The 20,498-nt window shown below is 34.4% G+C and overlaps 1 protein-coding gene across 1 annotated transcript; it reads left to right on the forward strand.

The window, feature by feature from the left end:
• The first annotated feature begins 15,192 nt into the window (after nt 1-15,192).
• Nucleotides 15,193-17,985, forward strand: LOC111060980. Its single transcript, XM_022348672.2, has 2 exons — nt 15,193-15,386; nt 16,045-17,985. Exon 2 carries the CDS (start codon nt 16,053-16,055, stop codon nt 17,559-17,561), a length of 1,509 nt encoding a protein of 502 aa, XP_022204364.2. The 5' UTR covers nt 15,193-15,386; nt 16,045-16,052; the 3' UTR covers nt 17,562-17,985.
• Nucleotides 17,986-20,498: the final 2,513 nt, after the last annotated feature.

Genomic DNA, 20,498 nt, shown 5'->3' on the forward strand with positions numbered 1-20,498 from the left:
TGAAGAATAGAGTAAACGAATTAATTTGAAAGAATAATTCACTTTTTAAAAACGTTCCGTAGATCAGATGAATATGGATGAAAAGTTTAGACCGGGAGCAAAAGTGCACTCTCCGACTAGACGATGATCAATGACAAGGAAACAAGCTAATGCTCGGCTGAAAAAGGACATGCCGGATATGTTCGAAACGTAAGTAAAACGTTTGATGAAAAAATAGCAAATATCTAGGAAGTAAGATGCCTAAAAGACAAAATAAATTCCAAAAAATTGAATAATACAAATCTTAAGATTTAAACGACAAATGACACGACAAATAATAGAAAACAAACTTGATTGTGGCAGTGACGTGGAACCTTGACTGTGACGTCACCGGGCAGTGCAGCCGGACAAAATGACGACATGACGTCTACGTAGTAACGGAACGAGTAACAAAGTGGAACCGTTCCAATAAATGCTATGTCAGATTTTACAGTATAGTTGTATACTGTGCCAAAACCACAGAATAGAATGATACCAAGACCTTTCTCATTCTGCTGTTGTCATCACTGCCTTCTGGATTGTAAATTATAAACTGTATATAAAAATTATAAATTTGGGTGATTTTATGTTGAGGAAAAGACCAACACTATTAATGTAACCAACATCATATTTGGTTTATGAGATTCATCTAATATTGTCAGGATTATCTGTATATAACATCAATGCTGCCTATTCAATTTGCCTCCACATTAGCCAATCATTTTGAACTGTATAAATTATTTATGTTATGCAATGGTGTTGCTATCCTTGTCTATCGTTCAACAAAGCAGATGGCGCTATCTCTTTCACGCATTGCGATGTTGCCATATTGTTTATCAACAATGTAGAAATTCAACTAATTAACAAAATATTTTATCTCAATCATGAAAATTTATTATTACATCTTTAAAAAAATATATTTTCGCCACACTGCACAGAAAGCAGCTGTTTTCCAGTCCTTACATAGATCTGAAGGACCTTGTTTGCAGACGACTCTCATCTGACGTAAGAAACAGGTTTCTTTCCGGCCTAGGCTGGAAAGAATACCCTTTCCAGCCGCAAACATGGAAGTCTGTAGTTAATAACTAATAAGTCATCCGCTAGATCGGGCGAGTGTCAACTTTCTTCATCTGAAGTCGCCATTATTTCAGTTCGAATTTCGAATCAAACTAATTCAGCATTCACTTCGCAACCATTTTTATTCAATTATTTATTGTTTACCTGTAGTGTGGTGAAAAATATCGTTTGCTCCATGGGCAAAAATGTTTTTCCGGCTCTCAATCTTTTCTAGTCCTCAGCCTATGGCCTTGGACTTGAAAACCGATTTCGAGCCGGAAAAATCTCATTTTCTGCTCTATGTGCGAAATATACTATTTCTTGACAAATAAAATATGATTGACTAGTTCCAACAATAATGAACAGTTAAATTCATCAGATATACCAGTATCAGCTGTTTGGGTGGCAAGGCTGAGATCTGGCTACCCTTTTCTCCTATCTTCCTACACTGCCATTATAACATGGACCTCACTATAACAAGTTGGCGGATTTTTGTGCCAGGGTACTAGCCGAGTTTCCATACTGTATAAAAATAGAAAGAAAAATAAAAATCTCAGTACCCTTTATGAATTATTTAATCACACCATGTTTCGGACATTGATGCCATTTTCAATTGATATGAAGTGAATAAATACTCTATTATTTATTTATTTATTTACTTCATAGAGGGTACTAAGATTTTTATATATAGAAAAGAGGTCCATACTGTATGTATAAGTTTAGTTGTATACTGTGCCAAAACCACAGAATAGATACCAAGACCTTTCTCATTCTGCTGTTGACATCACTGCCTTCTGGATTTTAAATTATAAACTGTATATAAATTATAAATTTGGGTGATCTTATGTTGAGGAAAAGACCAACACTATTAATGTAACCAACATCATATTTGGTTTATGAGATTCATCTAATAGTCTATTGTCAGGCTTATCTGTATATAACATCATTGCTGCCTATTCAATTTGCCTCCACATTAGCCAATCATTTTGATCTGTATAAATTATTTATGTTATAATTTTTTGCAATCCTGATGTTTATTACTTAATATTATTAAAATTACTTTAATTATATGGGCTACTTTATTAAAATTATTAAAAACAATTTAACAACTTGTAGTACCCTTTATTAAAAACTTAAATATTTTAATCCAAGGTGCTTTGAGGAACAATTTTGTGCAAGAACTTGATAAAGATAACAATCCAAAGAAAAAGGAAATTTTGGAAAAATCAAAAGAAGGTATGAAATTATTAATTCATTTTCAATTAAACTAATTAATGAAAAAGCTATGATAAAAAAGCAGATAAAGGAAACACTACAGTTATCATTAAATAAATAGATTATAATGATAAAGTAGAACACTTTATGAGAGAAAATAAAATTTCAAACTTTAGGAAAAGATCCAACTAAAGAATACAGCAAAAATATAAATAATATCAAAATGTGGAACAATTTCTAAAATAGACAAATTTAAAATGGAAATGATTGATCCTGCCTCACCAATTATTAGAGTTCAACCTAAAATTCACAAAGTAGGTACCGGTACCGGTATACCTATTTACTTAGGCTACTTACTTCCAATGTCTTCCTCACGGTCCTGGGATCGGGGAATTGTCAATGAATTTGGTCTCCTCTGTCAGAGTCATCAAGAAGGTGTATAGAGTATCTTGCACTATATTCTAAGGTGGTGGTACGTATGCTCCTCAATAAATTCGGTCACTGCATAGTACGGTGTTCCAATACTCTTTGAATGTTTTCAATTTTTGTATTGGCCTATAAGTACATATGCATCGGGTATTTTTCAGCTGTCTGTGGAATGTTGTCTGTGAATCACTCAAAGTCTTTTAGGCTATCTGGTAAATAGTTCTGTCTTGTTTTGTGTTTTCTTAATAAATCAAATTAAATTAAAAAGTTGAAGAAATGTGAGCCTGTATACGTAGGTATGTTCTAGAATTTGTTGAACCTGAGTTCAAATTAGAACCACGCTAATCCACGAAAAGCAACCCACGCTGTGGGATGTTTTGTAAACCATTGCTAGGCTTCTCTATACATTTGTGTAATACAGTACATGCAATGAATAATCCACTTGTAAGCTGATCGATTATAAATAATTCTATAGCATAATGGTTTACAAAATGGCGTGGGTTGCTTTTCGTGGATTAGCATGGTTCTGCTTTGCGGCGGGTAAATTATTGAAATGCTCCAACTTATAAAGCTTGTAAATATTTGAATAAAGTACTTTCTCAAAAAATAATAATAAACGAGAATTATAATATAACAAATTCTTACCAACTAGCTCAAAATGCAAGGAAATAACTATTCCAAATCACACAATTTTTCTATCGTTTGATATAGTTAACATATATACTAATACTACTATCCCAACTAATGAAACTATTAACATTTTAAAGCAAAAGTTAATTGAAAATTATGTGAAGAGTAATGAAATAGAAGATTTAATAGAATTAACAAAAACATGTTTAGATCAAAATTATTTTACTTTCAATGACAAAATTTTAGGAAGTTAGGAAGGTATCCTGATAATGGTGACCCCATAGCTAAACCTTCCTTTTGCTTATAAATTTTGTAGTTTGAAATCAAATATATATATATATATATATATATTTGATTTCAAACTGCAGTCTGCTCGGTTTAGGAAGGAAACTCAGTTTCCGAAAATTTCCCCCATTTCTAATGTAAGTTTTCAAGTGTTTTCAATCTATTTATATAGTGTCTCCTGTTTTAATTTATATTACAAACTTTACAGTGTCTTCTGTTATATATATATGCTATATAATAAGAGAGAGTAGGGTTGTGTTTGTTCGTGTGTTCGCATCAAAACATGTTAACTTGTGGATTGCATACCGGAAAAACGGGAATGATTTAGATCTCCAAATTTTGCACATAGATTCTAAAAATATCAATCTCGTGCACCTGGAAGCCCAAATTTCAATTTTCCTTCTAGATTTCTCAGAATTAATGTTCAAATAATTCATCTATGCTATCGTACATGAAGTTTCATAGGCTACATTGTTGAGCCCTAAGTGTGTTTTTTATGAGGAGGTTATAATGCTGTTACAAGACTATCATTTTCTAACGGCTGTGTAGTTCAACGGTAAAACGCTAGCTTACGGAGCAATGGTTCCACAGTTCGAATCCCGATGCTTCCAAATTTTTTTGTTCTTAATTTTTTCCCTTGTAACGTATTATTATCAATTATTTTTTGAAGGAATTTGTTTTCATTACAATTGAACTTGGATTTTATCAAATAATTATTTTTAATGTAAAATTTTGCCACCAGCACAAATGAAATGGACATAGTCTCTTTATGCTGTAGGCCTATGATTGAATTTCATAAGAAAAACATGAATAGATCACAATAAAATAAGTAATAATTTATATTCTTCAGTTATAATGTACTACAGTACCATACACGAATTCGCAGTGAAACGAGTATTTTAGGTATTTTGTTTGGAATTGGGAAAACAAAAGGCTGCCTGATTCAAATTGAGGAGGATCCTAATCGAACTAAAATTTGTTGATGTATTGGAAAAATCAATATGATTCTGTGAGGTTTTCAAGTATTATGTATTCTTCAGTTTTCTATACTATAAAAATCTGGTGTGGCGCACTCACACAACTTTCCTTGCTGTTATGAAAATTGATCACCTGACGCTAGTGTTCCCGCGCATCACAAGTCTACTATTCAAAGATTTGAGCCAGCTGGTGACAGGGCAATAACGCTGGAGACACACATGAGGTCTGCTATCTCTTCATAGTGAATGATTTAATAGAATCAACAATAATTTGCAATTGAATAATCACATTTTCTCGAATTTAAAGCTTATTTTCAATTTTAGGTGAAAATGTTACTGAACATTAATTGTAGAGATTCTCATGCTCAATCTACTCCACTTGATTTTTTTTGTTTCAATTGTATCTGAAGCCTGATAATTGAGAATCTATCTGCATTGCTGGGGCGGAGCTCCTGAAATTTTTACAGTTATGGGACTTGTGGCAGTTGATAGAGCTTATCGATGACTATTTTAGGTACGGTATGAATTTGATCAAAATCGTTGGAGCCGTTTCCGAGAAAATCACGAAAAACCCTGTTTTTGACAACATTTTCGCCATTTTAGCCGCCATCTTGAATTGCATTTGATCGAAATTGTTCGTGTCGGATTCTTATAGTGAAAGGACCTTAAGTTCCAAATTTCAAGTCATTCCGTTAATTGGGAGATGAGATATCGTGTACACAGACGCACATACACTCATACACACACACACACACACACACACACACACACACACAGACCAATTTTTTGGACTCAGGGGACCTTGAAACGTATAGGAATTTAGAAATTGGGGTACCTTAATTTTTTTCGTAAAGCAATACTTTCCTTACCTATGGTAATAGGGCAAGGAAAGTAAAAAGGAAAGAACTGGCTTATACACGTAAGGAATAAGGAACTATGTTTGACGCATCATCACGTCTGAAATATACTGAACTGATTAATTTGAAATTTTGCATATAGATTCTTAATTAACCAAGGATGGTTATTTATGCCTATTTTCAGTTCTTCAAGATTTCATTACGTCAAGTTTTCAAATTGTCATGCTTCCAGTTGTTGTATAGAAGCAGCTGAACATTTCTTTTAAAAGGGACACTAGATGATAGAATAGAATAGAATGACTGCCTTTATTTTATACCTGGGAGGGCGAAGTTAGGGCGCAGTCGGCCCTCTCTTACACTTAACCCTCCAATACAATACTAAATTGTAATTTAACAAGCAATACTCAGTAAAATAAAATAAAACAAAACTATATTTTAGTAAAAAAAGTAAAAAAAAATAAATAATTATAATGATAATAAGTGGAATAGTTGAATAGGCCTAAACTTAAAAGTAGAGCATTCTTAAAATGTAAAATAACAAAGATCTGATGGGAAATAAATACAACATTAATGACGGAATATATGGATAGGATCGACGGATATGGATAGGATGGACGGATAGGATCGAAGAAGCAAAAAAGAGCAATATGGCTACAAACCTTAGAAGCAAAATGAGAAAATAAGGAAATTAATAAATACTTCTACCATGAAATCTTGAATGAAAAAGACTAAGAAATTGTCAAAAAACCACTGATTTATTGATAATTAGAAAGACCGGTTTCGGTTATTACACCATTGTCAATCTCTGATAAACTAAAAACTAATTTTTAGGTGTAATAACCGAAACCGGTCTTTCTAATTATCAATAAATCAGTGGTTTTTTGACAATTTCTTAGTCTTTTTCATTCAATATGAATAATTACCACAATATCAACTTCTCAACAACCCAAAAAGTAGCATGAAATCAATTAATTTTGAGAGAGAAATAGAGTATTTTTCAAATCTGTCTTTAGAGTTTACTTTTAAAGTTGAACTTGATTCTCTCAAAATTACTCTAAAGAAATTAATTTTGAGACTGAATAAATGAATGTACCAAACTATGAAAAATATGAAAGCATGAAAAGAAAGCTCACACACACACACACACACACACACACACACACCACACACACACACACACACCACACACACACACACAACAACAACAACACATGCGCCTGACCAGCCACCGCAGTGGTATAATGCATGAGTCCATACCAACACAGTGGTATGATGCACCCCTCGCTAAGCCCAGCCACCCCCACCACCCCTGATCCACCGGAAGACAGCCGCGCCGAACCGATGATGACCCTCAATGTGCTCCAATTCAGCCGGCAATGAGTTCCACAATCCACAAGCTGTAACAAGAAAGGACTGTTGAACATGACTGTCCTGTGAGTTGAGACAGCCAGCAGATGGGAACCATTATGCCGTGTACCACCCCGACCGATATCACTCAAGTATTGAAAATCCTCTGCAATATACTTAGGTGTTCCAGTTTTCAATGTCTTATGCAGAAAAATAACAGCATGGAGTGCCCTACAATCATGCAGCCTCATGAGATCAAGTCTGTCAAAGTAATCAGTCACATGGTCATCACGTCTGAGGTTGAAGATGAAGCCTACACAGTAATTGTAGGCACGCTGCATCCTCTGTAAAAGTTGAACGGTCATATCAAGAGTCACAATGTCACAGTAGTTAAAAATTGGAAAAATCAAAGTCTTGACTAACATAATCCTCGTGGAGAAAGGGATACAGTCAGCAATCTTCTTCAAAGTCATAATGCCCGCAATGACTCTATTGCAAGTCAAGGTCACATGATTTGTCCAGTCCAAAGTCTTGGTCATGGTAAGTCCTAAATTTTTAACATCTGAACTGTACTGCAATTGAATGTTATTGATTGTAATGTGTGGTCCATTTGAAAAGTCAAGGGTGTTCAAGAGCCTTGAGTAGCCAACCATAATTACCTTTGACTTTGTCTCATTAACTTTGAGTCCATTACTTGTAGACCATTCAATAACCCTGGCCAAGTCAGCATTGACCTCCTCAACCACAATGCTGAAATCAGTTTTGTTGAAGTGTTTGTAGATTTGTAGGTCGTCTGCATAAAGGTGGTATTTAGAAGTAAGTAAAGTAGTAGTCACGTCATTTATGTAGATGCTGAACAGCAGAGGACCCAAGACCGAACCTTGAGGAACGCCTCTATTTACCTCACGCCAGCCCGAGCACGCATCCCCGACCCTCACACACTGACATCGACCCTGCAAATAAGACCTTACCCATGCCACAGAGGAGTTGGAAAAGCCTAAGCTCCTTAGCTTATACAATAGAGTAGGGTGGAAAATGCTATCAAAAGCCTTGCTAAAATCTATTAGAACTAAAACGGTTAGCTGCCTTTTATCCATAGCCCTGTGGATATCATCAGTCACTCTCAGAAGGGCAGATGTGGTGCTGTGACCGCTTCGGAAACCTGATTGAAAATCACTAATCAAACCAGATCCATGAATATATCTGCTCATCTGAGAGTGAACAATGATCTCAAGAGACAAGACAAGACAGACAATAAACTAATGGGCCTGTAATCAGAAGGAGAGATGGGGTTAGGGACCTTGTTCAAGGGAATCACAATTGAGAGCTTCCACTCATCAGGAAAAACAGATGTCATGAGGGAAGTGTTGATCAAATGGGTGAGGAAAGGAAGGATCAAAGGTAAGAGGATTTTCAGGAACTTGATTGGGATGCCATCTGCACCAATAGCATTACTTTTTATTCCACTGATTGCTAGAAATACCTCTTGCTGAGAAACTGCAGAGAAGTAGAAATTCTCATTTGGATGAATGTCAGGAAGGGAATTGAAGTGGACATGGGCTTGATCCAAACTCACAGGTATATCAGTGGAAAAGTCATTGAGGTCATCAAGCGAGTGGGCTACAGTTGGCACCTGCCTCTCCTTACCAGCACCAATCCCCCTCAAAGCACGCCATAATGATGAGGATGATGACCTCTTAAATGAAATCAAGTTGCGGTAGAAACCAGCTTTAGCATTTCTGATAATTTGTTTGCAAGAGTTTCTTAAATGCTTATATTGATTATAATCATGAGGAGTCTTGGACTGCCTTGCCCTTTTACACCAATAATCTCGATCCTGCATCAGCCGCCGGATCTCGTCCGTGAACCAAGGAGCAGGATCTCTGGTAACTCTGCGGTTTTTGAGAGGAACATGTTTACTGAAAAGGAAGAGTAAATTGCTATTGAGTAAATCTATCATAAGGTTAACATCATTAGTATTGAAAATGGTAGGTATGCCAGTCAAGATTAAGTGTATCATTAAACAGATTAGAAACGTTAATATTGTTATAATCCCAGTAGGTGATAACTTTCGGTTTAGGTTTGGGTCTCTTAATGTTATAAACTAGGTAAATTAAGTCATGTGCTGAAAGACCTGGGAAAGGAATTTGTCCATGGCTCACAGCTGATCTCCTATCAGCAACCGCTACGAGATCTAACAATGTGTCTGAGGTGGAAGTATGATGCGTGGCTTGGAGAGGCAGCAAGGTCATACCATTCGCAAAAAACATAGTGGTCAGTTGTACTTTGTCATGAGTATCAGGTCCAAGAAGGTCAGTATTAAAGTCACCCATGATAGCCACATGTTCATAAGGCACCATCAGCTCCAACAGAACCTCCTCAAATTCGGACATAAAGCCAATGTGAGGGGGCCTGTAGCATACCGAAATCAACATTTTTACTCCATTGCATTTTATTTCAAAAAACATGTATTCAGGCCTCGATGGACGGGAGTTATCTGATGAGAACTTATGAGAAGGCCGCAGAGTACACTTTATGTATGCAGCAACCCCGTCTGCCATTCTTGTGCAAATGGTCATTGCGGATGATAACGAAGTCATCAAGAGCAACGAGCCGACTGGGGACTGTTGGTTTGAGCCAGGTTTCAGATATGATAGGTATGATTGGGGATCCTATTCAAATAAAAATAACTGATTTTCTGACGCATCAAAACCGCACTGATTTCTCAAACCATTCAAAAGTTATTCTCATTCAAAGATACTAATAAATCATCCATCTATCCATCATCTTTACTAAAATAATGGAAAGAGCTGGCTCATACATGAATGTGATGTAGGAAAATTATGTTTGACACATCATCACGTCTGAACTAGGTACTGGACTGTTTGATTTGAAATTTTGCATAAAGATTCTTCATTAACCGAGGATGGTTATAGGCCTATTTTCAAATTTCAAATTTTTTATTACATCAAGTTTTCATTTTGCAGTTTTAAAATAGACCCTTGCAAAGCACGGGTTACCTACTAGTATATATATATATATATAAGACACTTTAAAGTTTGTAATATAAATTAAAACAGGAGACACAAGACATAAATAGATTGAAAAAAAACACTTTAAAACTTATTTGGTATATATATATATATATATATATATATATATATATATATATATATATATATATCATATTCAATGAATATGGAAAGTGGTTGATTATGGGTAAAATTATGACTGAAATCCATCAAATGATTTTCTGTATAATTTTGCTGTTAATAACAACTTTAATTTATTTTAAACTTTATAATCCAATTGAAAATTAATAATCGATAATTTATTCTAATTGAAAATTAAATTAATCCAATTAATTTAAAAATTTGAATAATTTTGAGTAAATCTTAATTTCTAAATAATTTTCCAACCAATCAATTTATGAATGAAAAAAATATTATTTGAAATAATGAATAATTAATAACATAGAGAAACGATAGCATAAGTAGATATCCCATGGTATAGGGCGTTTATGTCGCAACTTTTACTGTTATCCCAAGCTGATAGTTCACATAGTTCTTTCCTATGCAGCTGTGTGACGCTGGTAGTCTCTCAAATTGTGCCGTTCATACACTATCACCCCAACAAAACAGTAAAAATTGACAATAATCGACAGTAATCAGCTTGAGATAACAGTAAAAGTTGCGACATAAATTCCCTATACCATGGGATATCTACTTACGCTATTGTTTCTCTATGTTAATAATATTCAAAATGTATAATTTAATGAGTTCTCATTTTTATTCATTTGAAAATCAGAAAAAAAATAGATAGAACAAATTCGCATTCAAAATACACGCCAAAAATGTCAACAGCTGATTGGGATGGCTGCAAGATAATAAGCAAAGTATTAAGAGTACGCAAAGTAATACTTTGCACACTAGTGCGGAAAAGTGAAACTTTGCGTTCTATAATCAGTGCAGGAATGGTAACTTTTCAAGGTAACTGTAGGAAAATATCATTTATTGGTAGAGATATGTCGATGACATAATATGCTTATACATTAATGAAACAATATTGAAACTTGAAGTACCCTTTATTGTTTTATTAATTTATAAAAGTAGCCCATTCAAGTGAAGTTTTTTATGCTTATACAATAATAATGAAGCATGAATAATGAAACACATGAAGATTCAGAAATATATTTAGTTGTAAAATTGTATTTAATATGATATTCAAGCCGATTGTTTGAAATAGTAGCAAACAAAAATTTGTATAGCAAATAGAGTTTCATACAACTAATAGTATACATAAACTCAATCTCACTTCCTATTAAATTTACTATGGAAGTTCAAAAGGAGAAGATACATTTTTTAGACTTGGAAATAAGTAAAAGAAATGAGAAACATCATTTTAATATTTTTAGGAAACTCACACAAATTCTCTAATTCCAAAAGACTCTAACCATCCATGGGAACAAAAAACAGTAGCATTCAGATCAATGATTTAAAGATTGATAAATAATCTTATGTCAAAAGCAAATTATGAAAAAGAAGTGAAAATTGTAAAACATTTTGCAATAACAAATGGATATGATACCAAAATTATTGATAAGATGATATAGAAGCAAAAATATAAACAAGTTAATTCACATAATGATAAAAATTCAGAGAATAAAGAATATATTGTGTTCCATCATAACAAAAATATGTGTTCCATACAACACTATTCTCAAAAAAGCAATTAGGAAGACTTCCACAAAAAATGAATTTTATTAAGGATACAAAACAACATAATGCTTTTGAACCAATAAGAAAAATTTCTAATGAAAAAATACAACAAAAACAATTTAAAAATCAGGCGTTTATTGACCGAGCAAAGTGAGGTCTAAGATTCAAGTCGACGGTTTGGCATTTCTCTTACTGTTTAAATGTTGCGCATTTACGGCGAAATTGAACCTTACCTTGCTCATTGAACTGTAAGCCTCATTATCAAACGAGAATAATTTAGGGGAATAACTTAATGACGATTGGCGGTAACATATTTGAAACTACGATCAGACTACTGTATATATGTGTATTTATATAATAATTGTTTCTAGAGTTCATTTTCCTTTGTGTAAATTGTGAAATTCGATTATTTTTTCTAAAGTCGTCAAAACAGCTGTTCTACAGATGAAATATCTCGACTATGTGTTCTTTTTATAAACTGCTCTACCTACCTACAGTAACAACTATATTACCCAGTTAATATAGTTAATACCCAGTTATGGGCATATAGTTACTGTATACCTACCTACCTCATGCACGAGAAGGAGGTTACAAAGTCCATTTCTCTAGGATGGGGTGGACCCCCCATTAGTTTCTCAGGAAGGAGACTCATGCCAGTTGATAGAGCTGATAAATAACACTACAGAGGGTATGAATTAAAAAAAAAATCGGTCATGTAATTTTTGAGAAAATCGTGAAAAAATCATGGTTTTTTAGTAATTATCCGCCATTTTTCTTAAGAATATTACGGAACTCCTGCAATTTTCCCAGGAATGAAACTCATGTCAGTTGATAGGGCTTATTCATGGTATAAATTTGAAGAAAATCGTTAGAGCCATTTTCGAGAAAACCGTGAAAAACATGGTTTTTTAGTAATTATCTGCCATTTCCCTCAAGAATTTTACGGAGCTCCTGCAATTTTCCCAGAAATGAGACTTATGTCAGTTGATAGGGCTTATAAATAGCTATCCATGATATAAATTTGAAGAAAATCGTTAGAGCCGTTTTCGAGAAAACCGTGAAAAACATTGTTTTTTAGTAACAATCCGCCATTTTTTCCATCTTGAATTGAATTTTATTGAATTTCTTATGGTCGGATCCTCATGTTATAAGGACCTTAAGTTTTAAATTTCAAGTCAATCGGTTAATTAGGAATGGAGTTATGGTGTTCACAGACATACACATAGACCAATACCCAAAAATCATGTTTTTGGACTCAGGGGACCTTGAAACGTATAGAAAACTTGAAATTAGGGTAGGGGAGAGTGGGCCACCTTGAGACACGGGTCACTGTGAGACTTCACCCTTTTTCATAGTAAGAGCTGCTCGACAGCTCCTGAACTCTGGTGGCAGTTTTTAAAAGCTCATTCTAGTCTTCTGATCCACTTTTCAGTTTGCAGTCGAAGCTTGCTTGAGAATTATCAACAAAAGTTAGTTTTAGTAGGGGTAAAGTGAGACTTCTGGAGAAAAGCTGCCCCAAACCTGGCTCAAAGCTGCCCCCAAATCTGCCCCAAATCTGATTCTTGGTTCTAACCTTGCCCAATCCAATGTAATCTCATCTAACCTAACCTAGCCATACCCCTAATCTCACAATAAACCTCAAATGAAGATTTCCCACTTTTTTGGAGAAAAAAAACTAGATCAAGCTTTTTTTTATTTCTTGAATAACTAAGAAACCGTTATTTTACAAAAAATCTACAAGAGTAACTTTTTCCAGTAAATCTAATAACAAATCCATTGACACCCCATTTGTCAAGATTGAACAAAAAATATGGGAAAACTAGATCCAATAACTAAGAAACAAGAATAACTTTTTCCATTTGTCAAGATTGAACAGAAAAGTAGATCTAATTTCTTAAATAACTAAGAATAATTTTTTTCAGTAAATCCATTATTTGTCAAGGGATCCTAACTCTGAAACTGAGCAACAAGCATTTTTATGTTGAGACCTTTCTTAAACCTCAGCACTAAACCCCCCCCCCCCACAGGGTGGGGGGGTTGGGGGCTTCACCCTCTGCCTTTAACCTGAACTACTTGAAAACTCACCTCAGGTTGTATTGAGAAGGAAAAATATATATAATAAAAATGTATAAGAAACAAGTCAAGTCAGATATATTACTTGTTGATCAGAGTGTACATCTTGATGAGAGTATTACCAAATATGAGTATATCACTCACACACCATATATTCAACAGACATTTAATTACAATGATGAAATTCGAATTAGTTTAAAACAGAAGATATTTATACACTTCCAAGTAGAAGTTTTCTCATAATTGAAGGCGAAATCAAAGTGAAAGATAAGAATGATGTTGAAACCAAGGACTTTTCACTTATCAATAATGGAGTTGCATACCTATTGATGAAATCAGATATGAATTGGGAGGGGTTGAAGTTGATCGCACACGTAATGTTGGATTGACAACAACCATGAAAAACTATCTACGTCAATCAAAACTCAATGAAAAAATTATGGAGAATGCAGGATGGAAGTTGACTGGATGGAAAAGTTTAGATAATTCTGCTTTTGCATTCCTTTGGATATGTGGTTAGGTGTAATGGAAGACTATAGAAAAGTTCTATTAAATGTTCGTCAGGAAATTGTTCTATTAAGATCATCATCAGACTTAAATTGTATTGAATCAGAACAGCAAAATCGGTGAAAATTGATATTACAAAACTACAATGGAAAGTACCCTACATACATGCTTCTGACACTGTTCGTCTTGATCTGCTGAGTTTAACACATAGTGATATACCAATTACCATTCCATTCAGATCATGGGAATTGCATGAATTTCCACAATTACCTGAAACTACTAATCTTCAATGGACAGTTAAGACAACTTCAAACATATTGAAACCTAGATTCATTATTCTTGGATTCAAAAGAATAGAAAAATGTTATAACTGCTAACAGGTCACATTTCGATTTCTGTAATCTGAACAATGTTAATCTCTATTAAATGCTCAATCATTCCCCTATGAAAATATTGTTGGTAATAAACATTTATTGTATCACATGTTCTCTGAATTCCAAAATGAATACTATCCTTATACAGCAGTACATCAATTGAGTATAAAACATTCGATGAATATGCACCATTGGTTGTTATAGACTGTAGTAAGCAAAATGAACTATTGAAATCTGGTGCAATAGACATAAAGTTGACATTGGAAACAACAAATAATTTCTCAGAAAAACCAGTGCCTACTGTTTAATCCTCTATGATAATGAGTTTGAATATACACCACTGAGTGGAACAGTAAAAAGAGTATTATAAATCTTCTATAAAATAACAAAAACTAGACATTATTCAAATCAAAAGTATTATCTACAAATGTATCAATATTTTACCTTCAGCATCATCCCATTAATTTGTAGAATTGTTCTTGTCTTGATCTCCAACCATTTTCTTCAAATTTAATTTTAAAGCATTTTATATTATTATTTGATTTATCAGCTTCTTTCAAAGCAAAATACTGACTGTGTATCCATATGAGCTTAGATTTTTCATTAAAGTTGAATAATGTTCTTGGTCTCAGGGGACCTTGAAACGTATAGAAAACTTGAAATTAGGGTAGGGGAGAGTGGGCCACCTTGAGACACGGGCCACTGTGAGACTTCACCCTTTTTCATAGTAAGAGCTGCTCGACAGCTCCTGAACTCTGGTGGCAGTTTTTAAAAGCTCATTCTAGTCTTCTGATCCACTTTTCAGTTTGCAGTCGAAGCTTGCTTGAGAATTATCAACAAAAGTTAGTTTTTGAGGTGTCAAAGTTACTTTTTCAACGTTTCTCATCAGAATATTACTCCCAGGTAAGTTGAAATTCTTCAGTTATTATCAAATAGCTATGAAGCCTTGTTATAAAGCTATGTAATGACGCTGTATGAATAATGTTTCTAACCTCCAAAAAAATTTTATGGTTAGAAAAAGTCGAGAATGTGCCTTGGGCCACAATGAGACAAATTGTACAGGGCCACAATGAGACAACTTGTCAGCCATATTTTGGTGTCTCATTGTGGCCCAAATAATAATTCATCATTCAACAACAAATTATCTAGAGGAATTAACTCTAGAATGATTATTTTGAGGATAGTTTTCAGCTGATTAATGAAGTAAAACTTTGCTAGAAGCTCATACTAATATGTTTTCATGGCTGAATCTGAAAATAATATTTTAATCAAGACCTTAATGTAGGCCTAATAAAACTCAAATCTACACAATGTTTAAACTGTCCAGTAATTAACCTCTTTATTCTTGAGCACTCTTTTATTCTGTAGAATATAATATCCTATTATTGGCCTAGTTGTGTTACCCAGTAAGGCCATAAAAATGCTTTAGTGCTGAAAAATAAAGTACCTAGCAGGATAAATCATTTCAAAAATAGTTTGATTTCATCATATAGGCCACCATACTTTAACAACATCTCTCATAAATCCACTGATAATGATATTATTGTTTGTATTGTTTCAGAGTACAAAATGTCGAGAGGGCGGAAACGGAAATCGGAAAAGGGGCAATTTTCTGCTGAGTCTATGAAGAATGCTGTGATTGCAGTGCTACGTGGAGAAGATGGGGTGAAATTATCAATTCGAAAAGCTGCACAGAAGTATGGTTTGAAGTTTCAAACCTTACAGAGGTATGTGAGTAAGCAAAGAGCTACTCCCAATGAAGAAATTTCCATGGCACCAAAATACAAGAGCCGGCTCATCTTCAATAGAGAAGAAGAAAGCTCTTTAGCTGAATATCTAATCACTTGCTCGAAAATGTGCTATGGAAAATCTACTAAAGATTTCAGAGAGTTAGCTTTTGAAATGGCAAAAATGAACAACAAAGAAGTTCCAGAGAGCTGGCAGAGGAATATGAGAGCAGGTGTTGATTGGATGCAGGGATTCCTAAAGCGCAACCCACAGGTGCGGATTCATCAACCAGAGGCATGCAGTTTGTCGCGAGCTACATCATTCAACAAACACAATGTTGGAATTTTTTTCGAAAATTTGAAGTCTGCATATAATCGTTCAGAATCATTCTGTGATGGTACTAGAATCTACAACCTAGATGAGACTGCAACAACAACTGTTCAAAAACCTAAAAAAGTTCTAGCATCTAAGGGCAGCAAGCAAGTGAGTAAATGCACAAGTGGAGAACGTGGTACATTAGTTACCACCTGCTGTATTGTGAGTGCATCAGGAAACAGTTTGCCACCTGCAATGGTGTTCCCAAGAAAAAATTACAAGGAACATATGATTAATGGTGCTCCTGCAGGTACTCTAGGTCTTGTAACCAGTAATGGATGGATGACAGGTGAAGCCTTTATTTCTGTAATGAAACACTTCATTAAACACAGTGGCTCTACTATGGAAAATCCGACGATTCTCATTTGTGACAACCATGAGAGTCACCTGACTATTGAAACAATCGACCTAGCAAAGCAGAATGGAGTCATTATTGTTACACTGCCCCCACACTGCAGTAACAAACTGCAACCTCTAGACATCAGTGTTTATCAGCCATTTAAAGCATATTACAATACTGCTGTAGACTCTTGGCTTCTGCATCATCCAGGCACTCCGCTAACAATTTATCAAGTTGCTCAATGTGTAGGCATCGCTCATGAGAGAGCAATGACACCAGCCAACATAAAGGCTGGCTTTCGTAGGAGTGGAATATTCCCATTCAACAACAACCTATTCACAGATGATGACTTCTTAGTGAGCTATGTAACAGACCGGGCATATGACAATGATTTACCTAGTGCTGTCCAAGAACAAGATGAAAATGAAGCTGAGCCATCATCTTCCACCAACTTGACTTCTCCACATGATGAATTTTCTATACAAATCCCACAACCCCCCTCCCACAAATGTGATCAACCTGATGTTTCATCTCCTGCTAGTAGGCCTTTCAATTCCAAACAGCAATTCATTAGTCCTAATGATTTTAAGGGATTTCCAAAGGCTCCAGCAAGAAAAAATGGAAGGAAACCTTGAGTCAAGCTATCGAGCAGCATTATCACAGACACTCCTGAAAAAGCTAAGATTGAAGCTAGACGTGGAAAAAAACTATTGAATAAACGACCTGTGAAAGTTTTGTTCCCCAGGAAAAAAAAACAACCAGACATTGACTATGTTTCCAGTGAGAGTGATAATGAACTCAACATTTCTACTTCAAGCAGCAGCTCATCAGATTCTGAAGAAGAAAATATTAAAGAAATAGATTCATCTGAATTCGACCAACTAGATCAAGATCCTCAAGAAGATGACTTTGTTCTCATCAAATTCACCCCAAAAGACAGTGGTAGAGTTATATTTTATATAGCAAAAGTAACCAGCCAAAAGGACACCAAAGGAGAACTTACAGTCAGTTACCTAAGGAGGAGTGCAAAATGTCCTGATTATTTTTGTTTTCCTATCATACCAGACATTTCAATCATAAAGATATCAGACATTAAAATGATTCTGCCTAAACCAAAAACAATGGGAGCCACTAAAAGACTCAGTTCCTACTTCAAGTTTGATTTGAGTTTTAAAAATATAAATATCAATTGAATGATGTCAGTAAGAAGGTTTTTTGGTATATTTCAAGGTCTAGTCACATTTGGATAAATTTATAACCTGGTAACAAGATAGTTGCCACTATCAGCTGGGTTTTTGATAGAAAAAACTTAATAGCTGATAGCCACTAGGCCTACCAAATAACTATTAAGTAGGCCTATATGTTAGTAGCTATCAGCAGTTGAGTTTTTTATCAATAAAAGAATAATAGTTGTAGCAACTATCTTTTTAGCTGATAAAACATTTAGCCAAATGTGACTATACCTTTAACCAGTGCAGTGTAAATTTATACAATTATTGTATAATTCACATTAATCAAATATTATGATGATAATTGGGTGTTTAAGGTGACTATAACTTCAACCAGTGCAATTTAAATCTATACAATTATTTTATGATTTACGTTCATCAAGTATATGATGATAATTGAGTGAATGATTATCCAGAAAAATCCTTTAAGGCCTTTTTTTAATGTTGTCTTATAGTGGCCCATGGGGTGTCTCAAGGTGGCCCATGCCTGGGCCACAATGGGACACTTGCAACCTTTTTTTTAAATATCAATAAACATTATTTGCAATTGAATGTATCTATTTGAAATACAAGGAAACTATTTGTAGTAATCCAAACTATTGTTTAAAGTTTTTCTGAGCAAGATACAGCCAATAGAAAAAAATAAAAAAATGAAAATGTAATTTTTGTCTCTTTGTGGCCCACCCTCCCCTACCTTAATTTTTTTTGGAAAGCAATACTTTCCTTACCTATGGTAATAGGGCAAGGAAAGTAAAAATGAGACTATAGAATTATTCATCATAAATCAGCTGTCGAGTGGATTATAAATCGCATGCCATGACGCATGCAATTCAATATCGCAATGTAACTTGGTAAAAATCAGCAGCTGTGTAGACTATAAATTGCATGCTTCATTGAATGCAATTTTTATGCACTAAAGGTAGGCGCACACAGATCGTCATCGGACGGAACGTACTTTTTTGAGGTGATGCGCACACAAGTCGTCATCGGAGCATTGGCATTTTAGTTCATTGCGACGTATGTAGAGTCGAGTGTGAATTAGGAATATAATGAACAAATATTACAGTATAAATAAGTGATGGATAGCAGTAGCGAAGAAGAAGTGATAATTGTTACTTGTTTGTTAGCCGAAAATGAAGAAGAGATACAGCGACGAAGGAAGAGAAAACGAAAAATGTGGATCCATACAATTAATCAGAAAAGGATAGAATACGGAGAATTTAATCATCTGTTTCCTGATTTAATTGAAGATGAAGTTAAATTTTTTAGATACTTCCGCATGTCGCAAGTAATGTTTTTTGAGCTTTTGAATGTCCTCAGACAACAGAGTTAAACTGAACACCACTTATCGCCGTGCGATTGAGCCTGAACAGAGATTAGCAATCTGCTTAAGGTACGTATTTTTAAATTTTTAAGTTAACCATTTCATGTTTTCAATTAGCATCGACATAAGGCAAAATTTCTAACTATAGTCCCTCTCTTAAGTGACAATGTCACATTGTGCATAATATCGTATGCTCTTTTTTTTGGTGTGATTATGAAATTCTATTTATTCTAATATTATAATACACTAAATATACCAACCAATTATAGTACATTTATGTAGTACAGTATATTAATAGCTGATATTCCACTCTACTGTGTTTTGATTCATTATTATGTTAAGGACATAGTTTTGATACTGATTTAGGACATATTTAATAACAATTAAAACTTTATTACATATTTACAAAAAAAGTTAAAACCCTATTAAATATTTATTTCTACACTCTAACAGAATATAAAAGGGAATAAATAAATGCCGGTGAGTCATTAAATCCGATCGGAGCCGTCGGCTTCAATGCTCCTCTCGGAATTCCTGACGGCATTTCCGATCTACGATGCGGATAGGTATGCGCACTTCAATTGAAAACAATGCATCAAATCTAATCTTCCGATCCGTCCGATGCGTGACGTCCGTCCGATGACGATCTGTGTGCGCCTACCTTAATAGGATGCAAAGAACTTATAACAGCTTGTCTGGGCGCCTAGATGTCTTTTGGTTTTCTCGCGCTAAATTCCGGAAAGCGTTATATTATGATAATTAAATCTTGTGTAAGCATGATCTGATCAAATAGTTGGTGTATCAGTGTGGATGTGCATATGGTTTAGGACTTCGTTCAGTTATAAATGTTATTTATTCTATTGATAAAATTTTTGTTCATTATTTGTTATTACATTCTTTAATTTTTATAAGTTTTGGAATTTTGAATTCTCAATTTGTTTTATTTTTACTTTTTTCATAAGTATTTGAAATCTTTGTATTTTTCATTTTTGAATTAGGTGGTAGTTTTGTTGTTTGTA

The sequence above is a fragment of the Nilaparvata lugens genome, chromosome 1, assembly GCF_014356525.2.
Source record: "Nilaparvata lugens isolate BPH chromosome 1, ASM1435652v1, whole genome shotgun sequence".
Taxonomy (NCBI): Eukaryota; Metazoa; Arthropoda; class Insecta; order Hemiptera; family Delphacidae; genus Nilaparvata; species Nilaparvata lugens.

Bases quoted from the DNA above. Each gene is read 5' to 3' on its own strand.
- LOC111060980 (XM_022348672.2), top strand. From the start codon at position 16,053: ATGTCGAGAGGGCGGAAACGGAAATCGGAAAAGGGGCAATTTTCTGCT.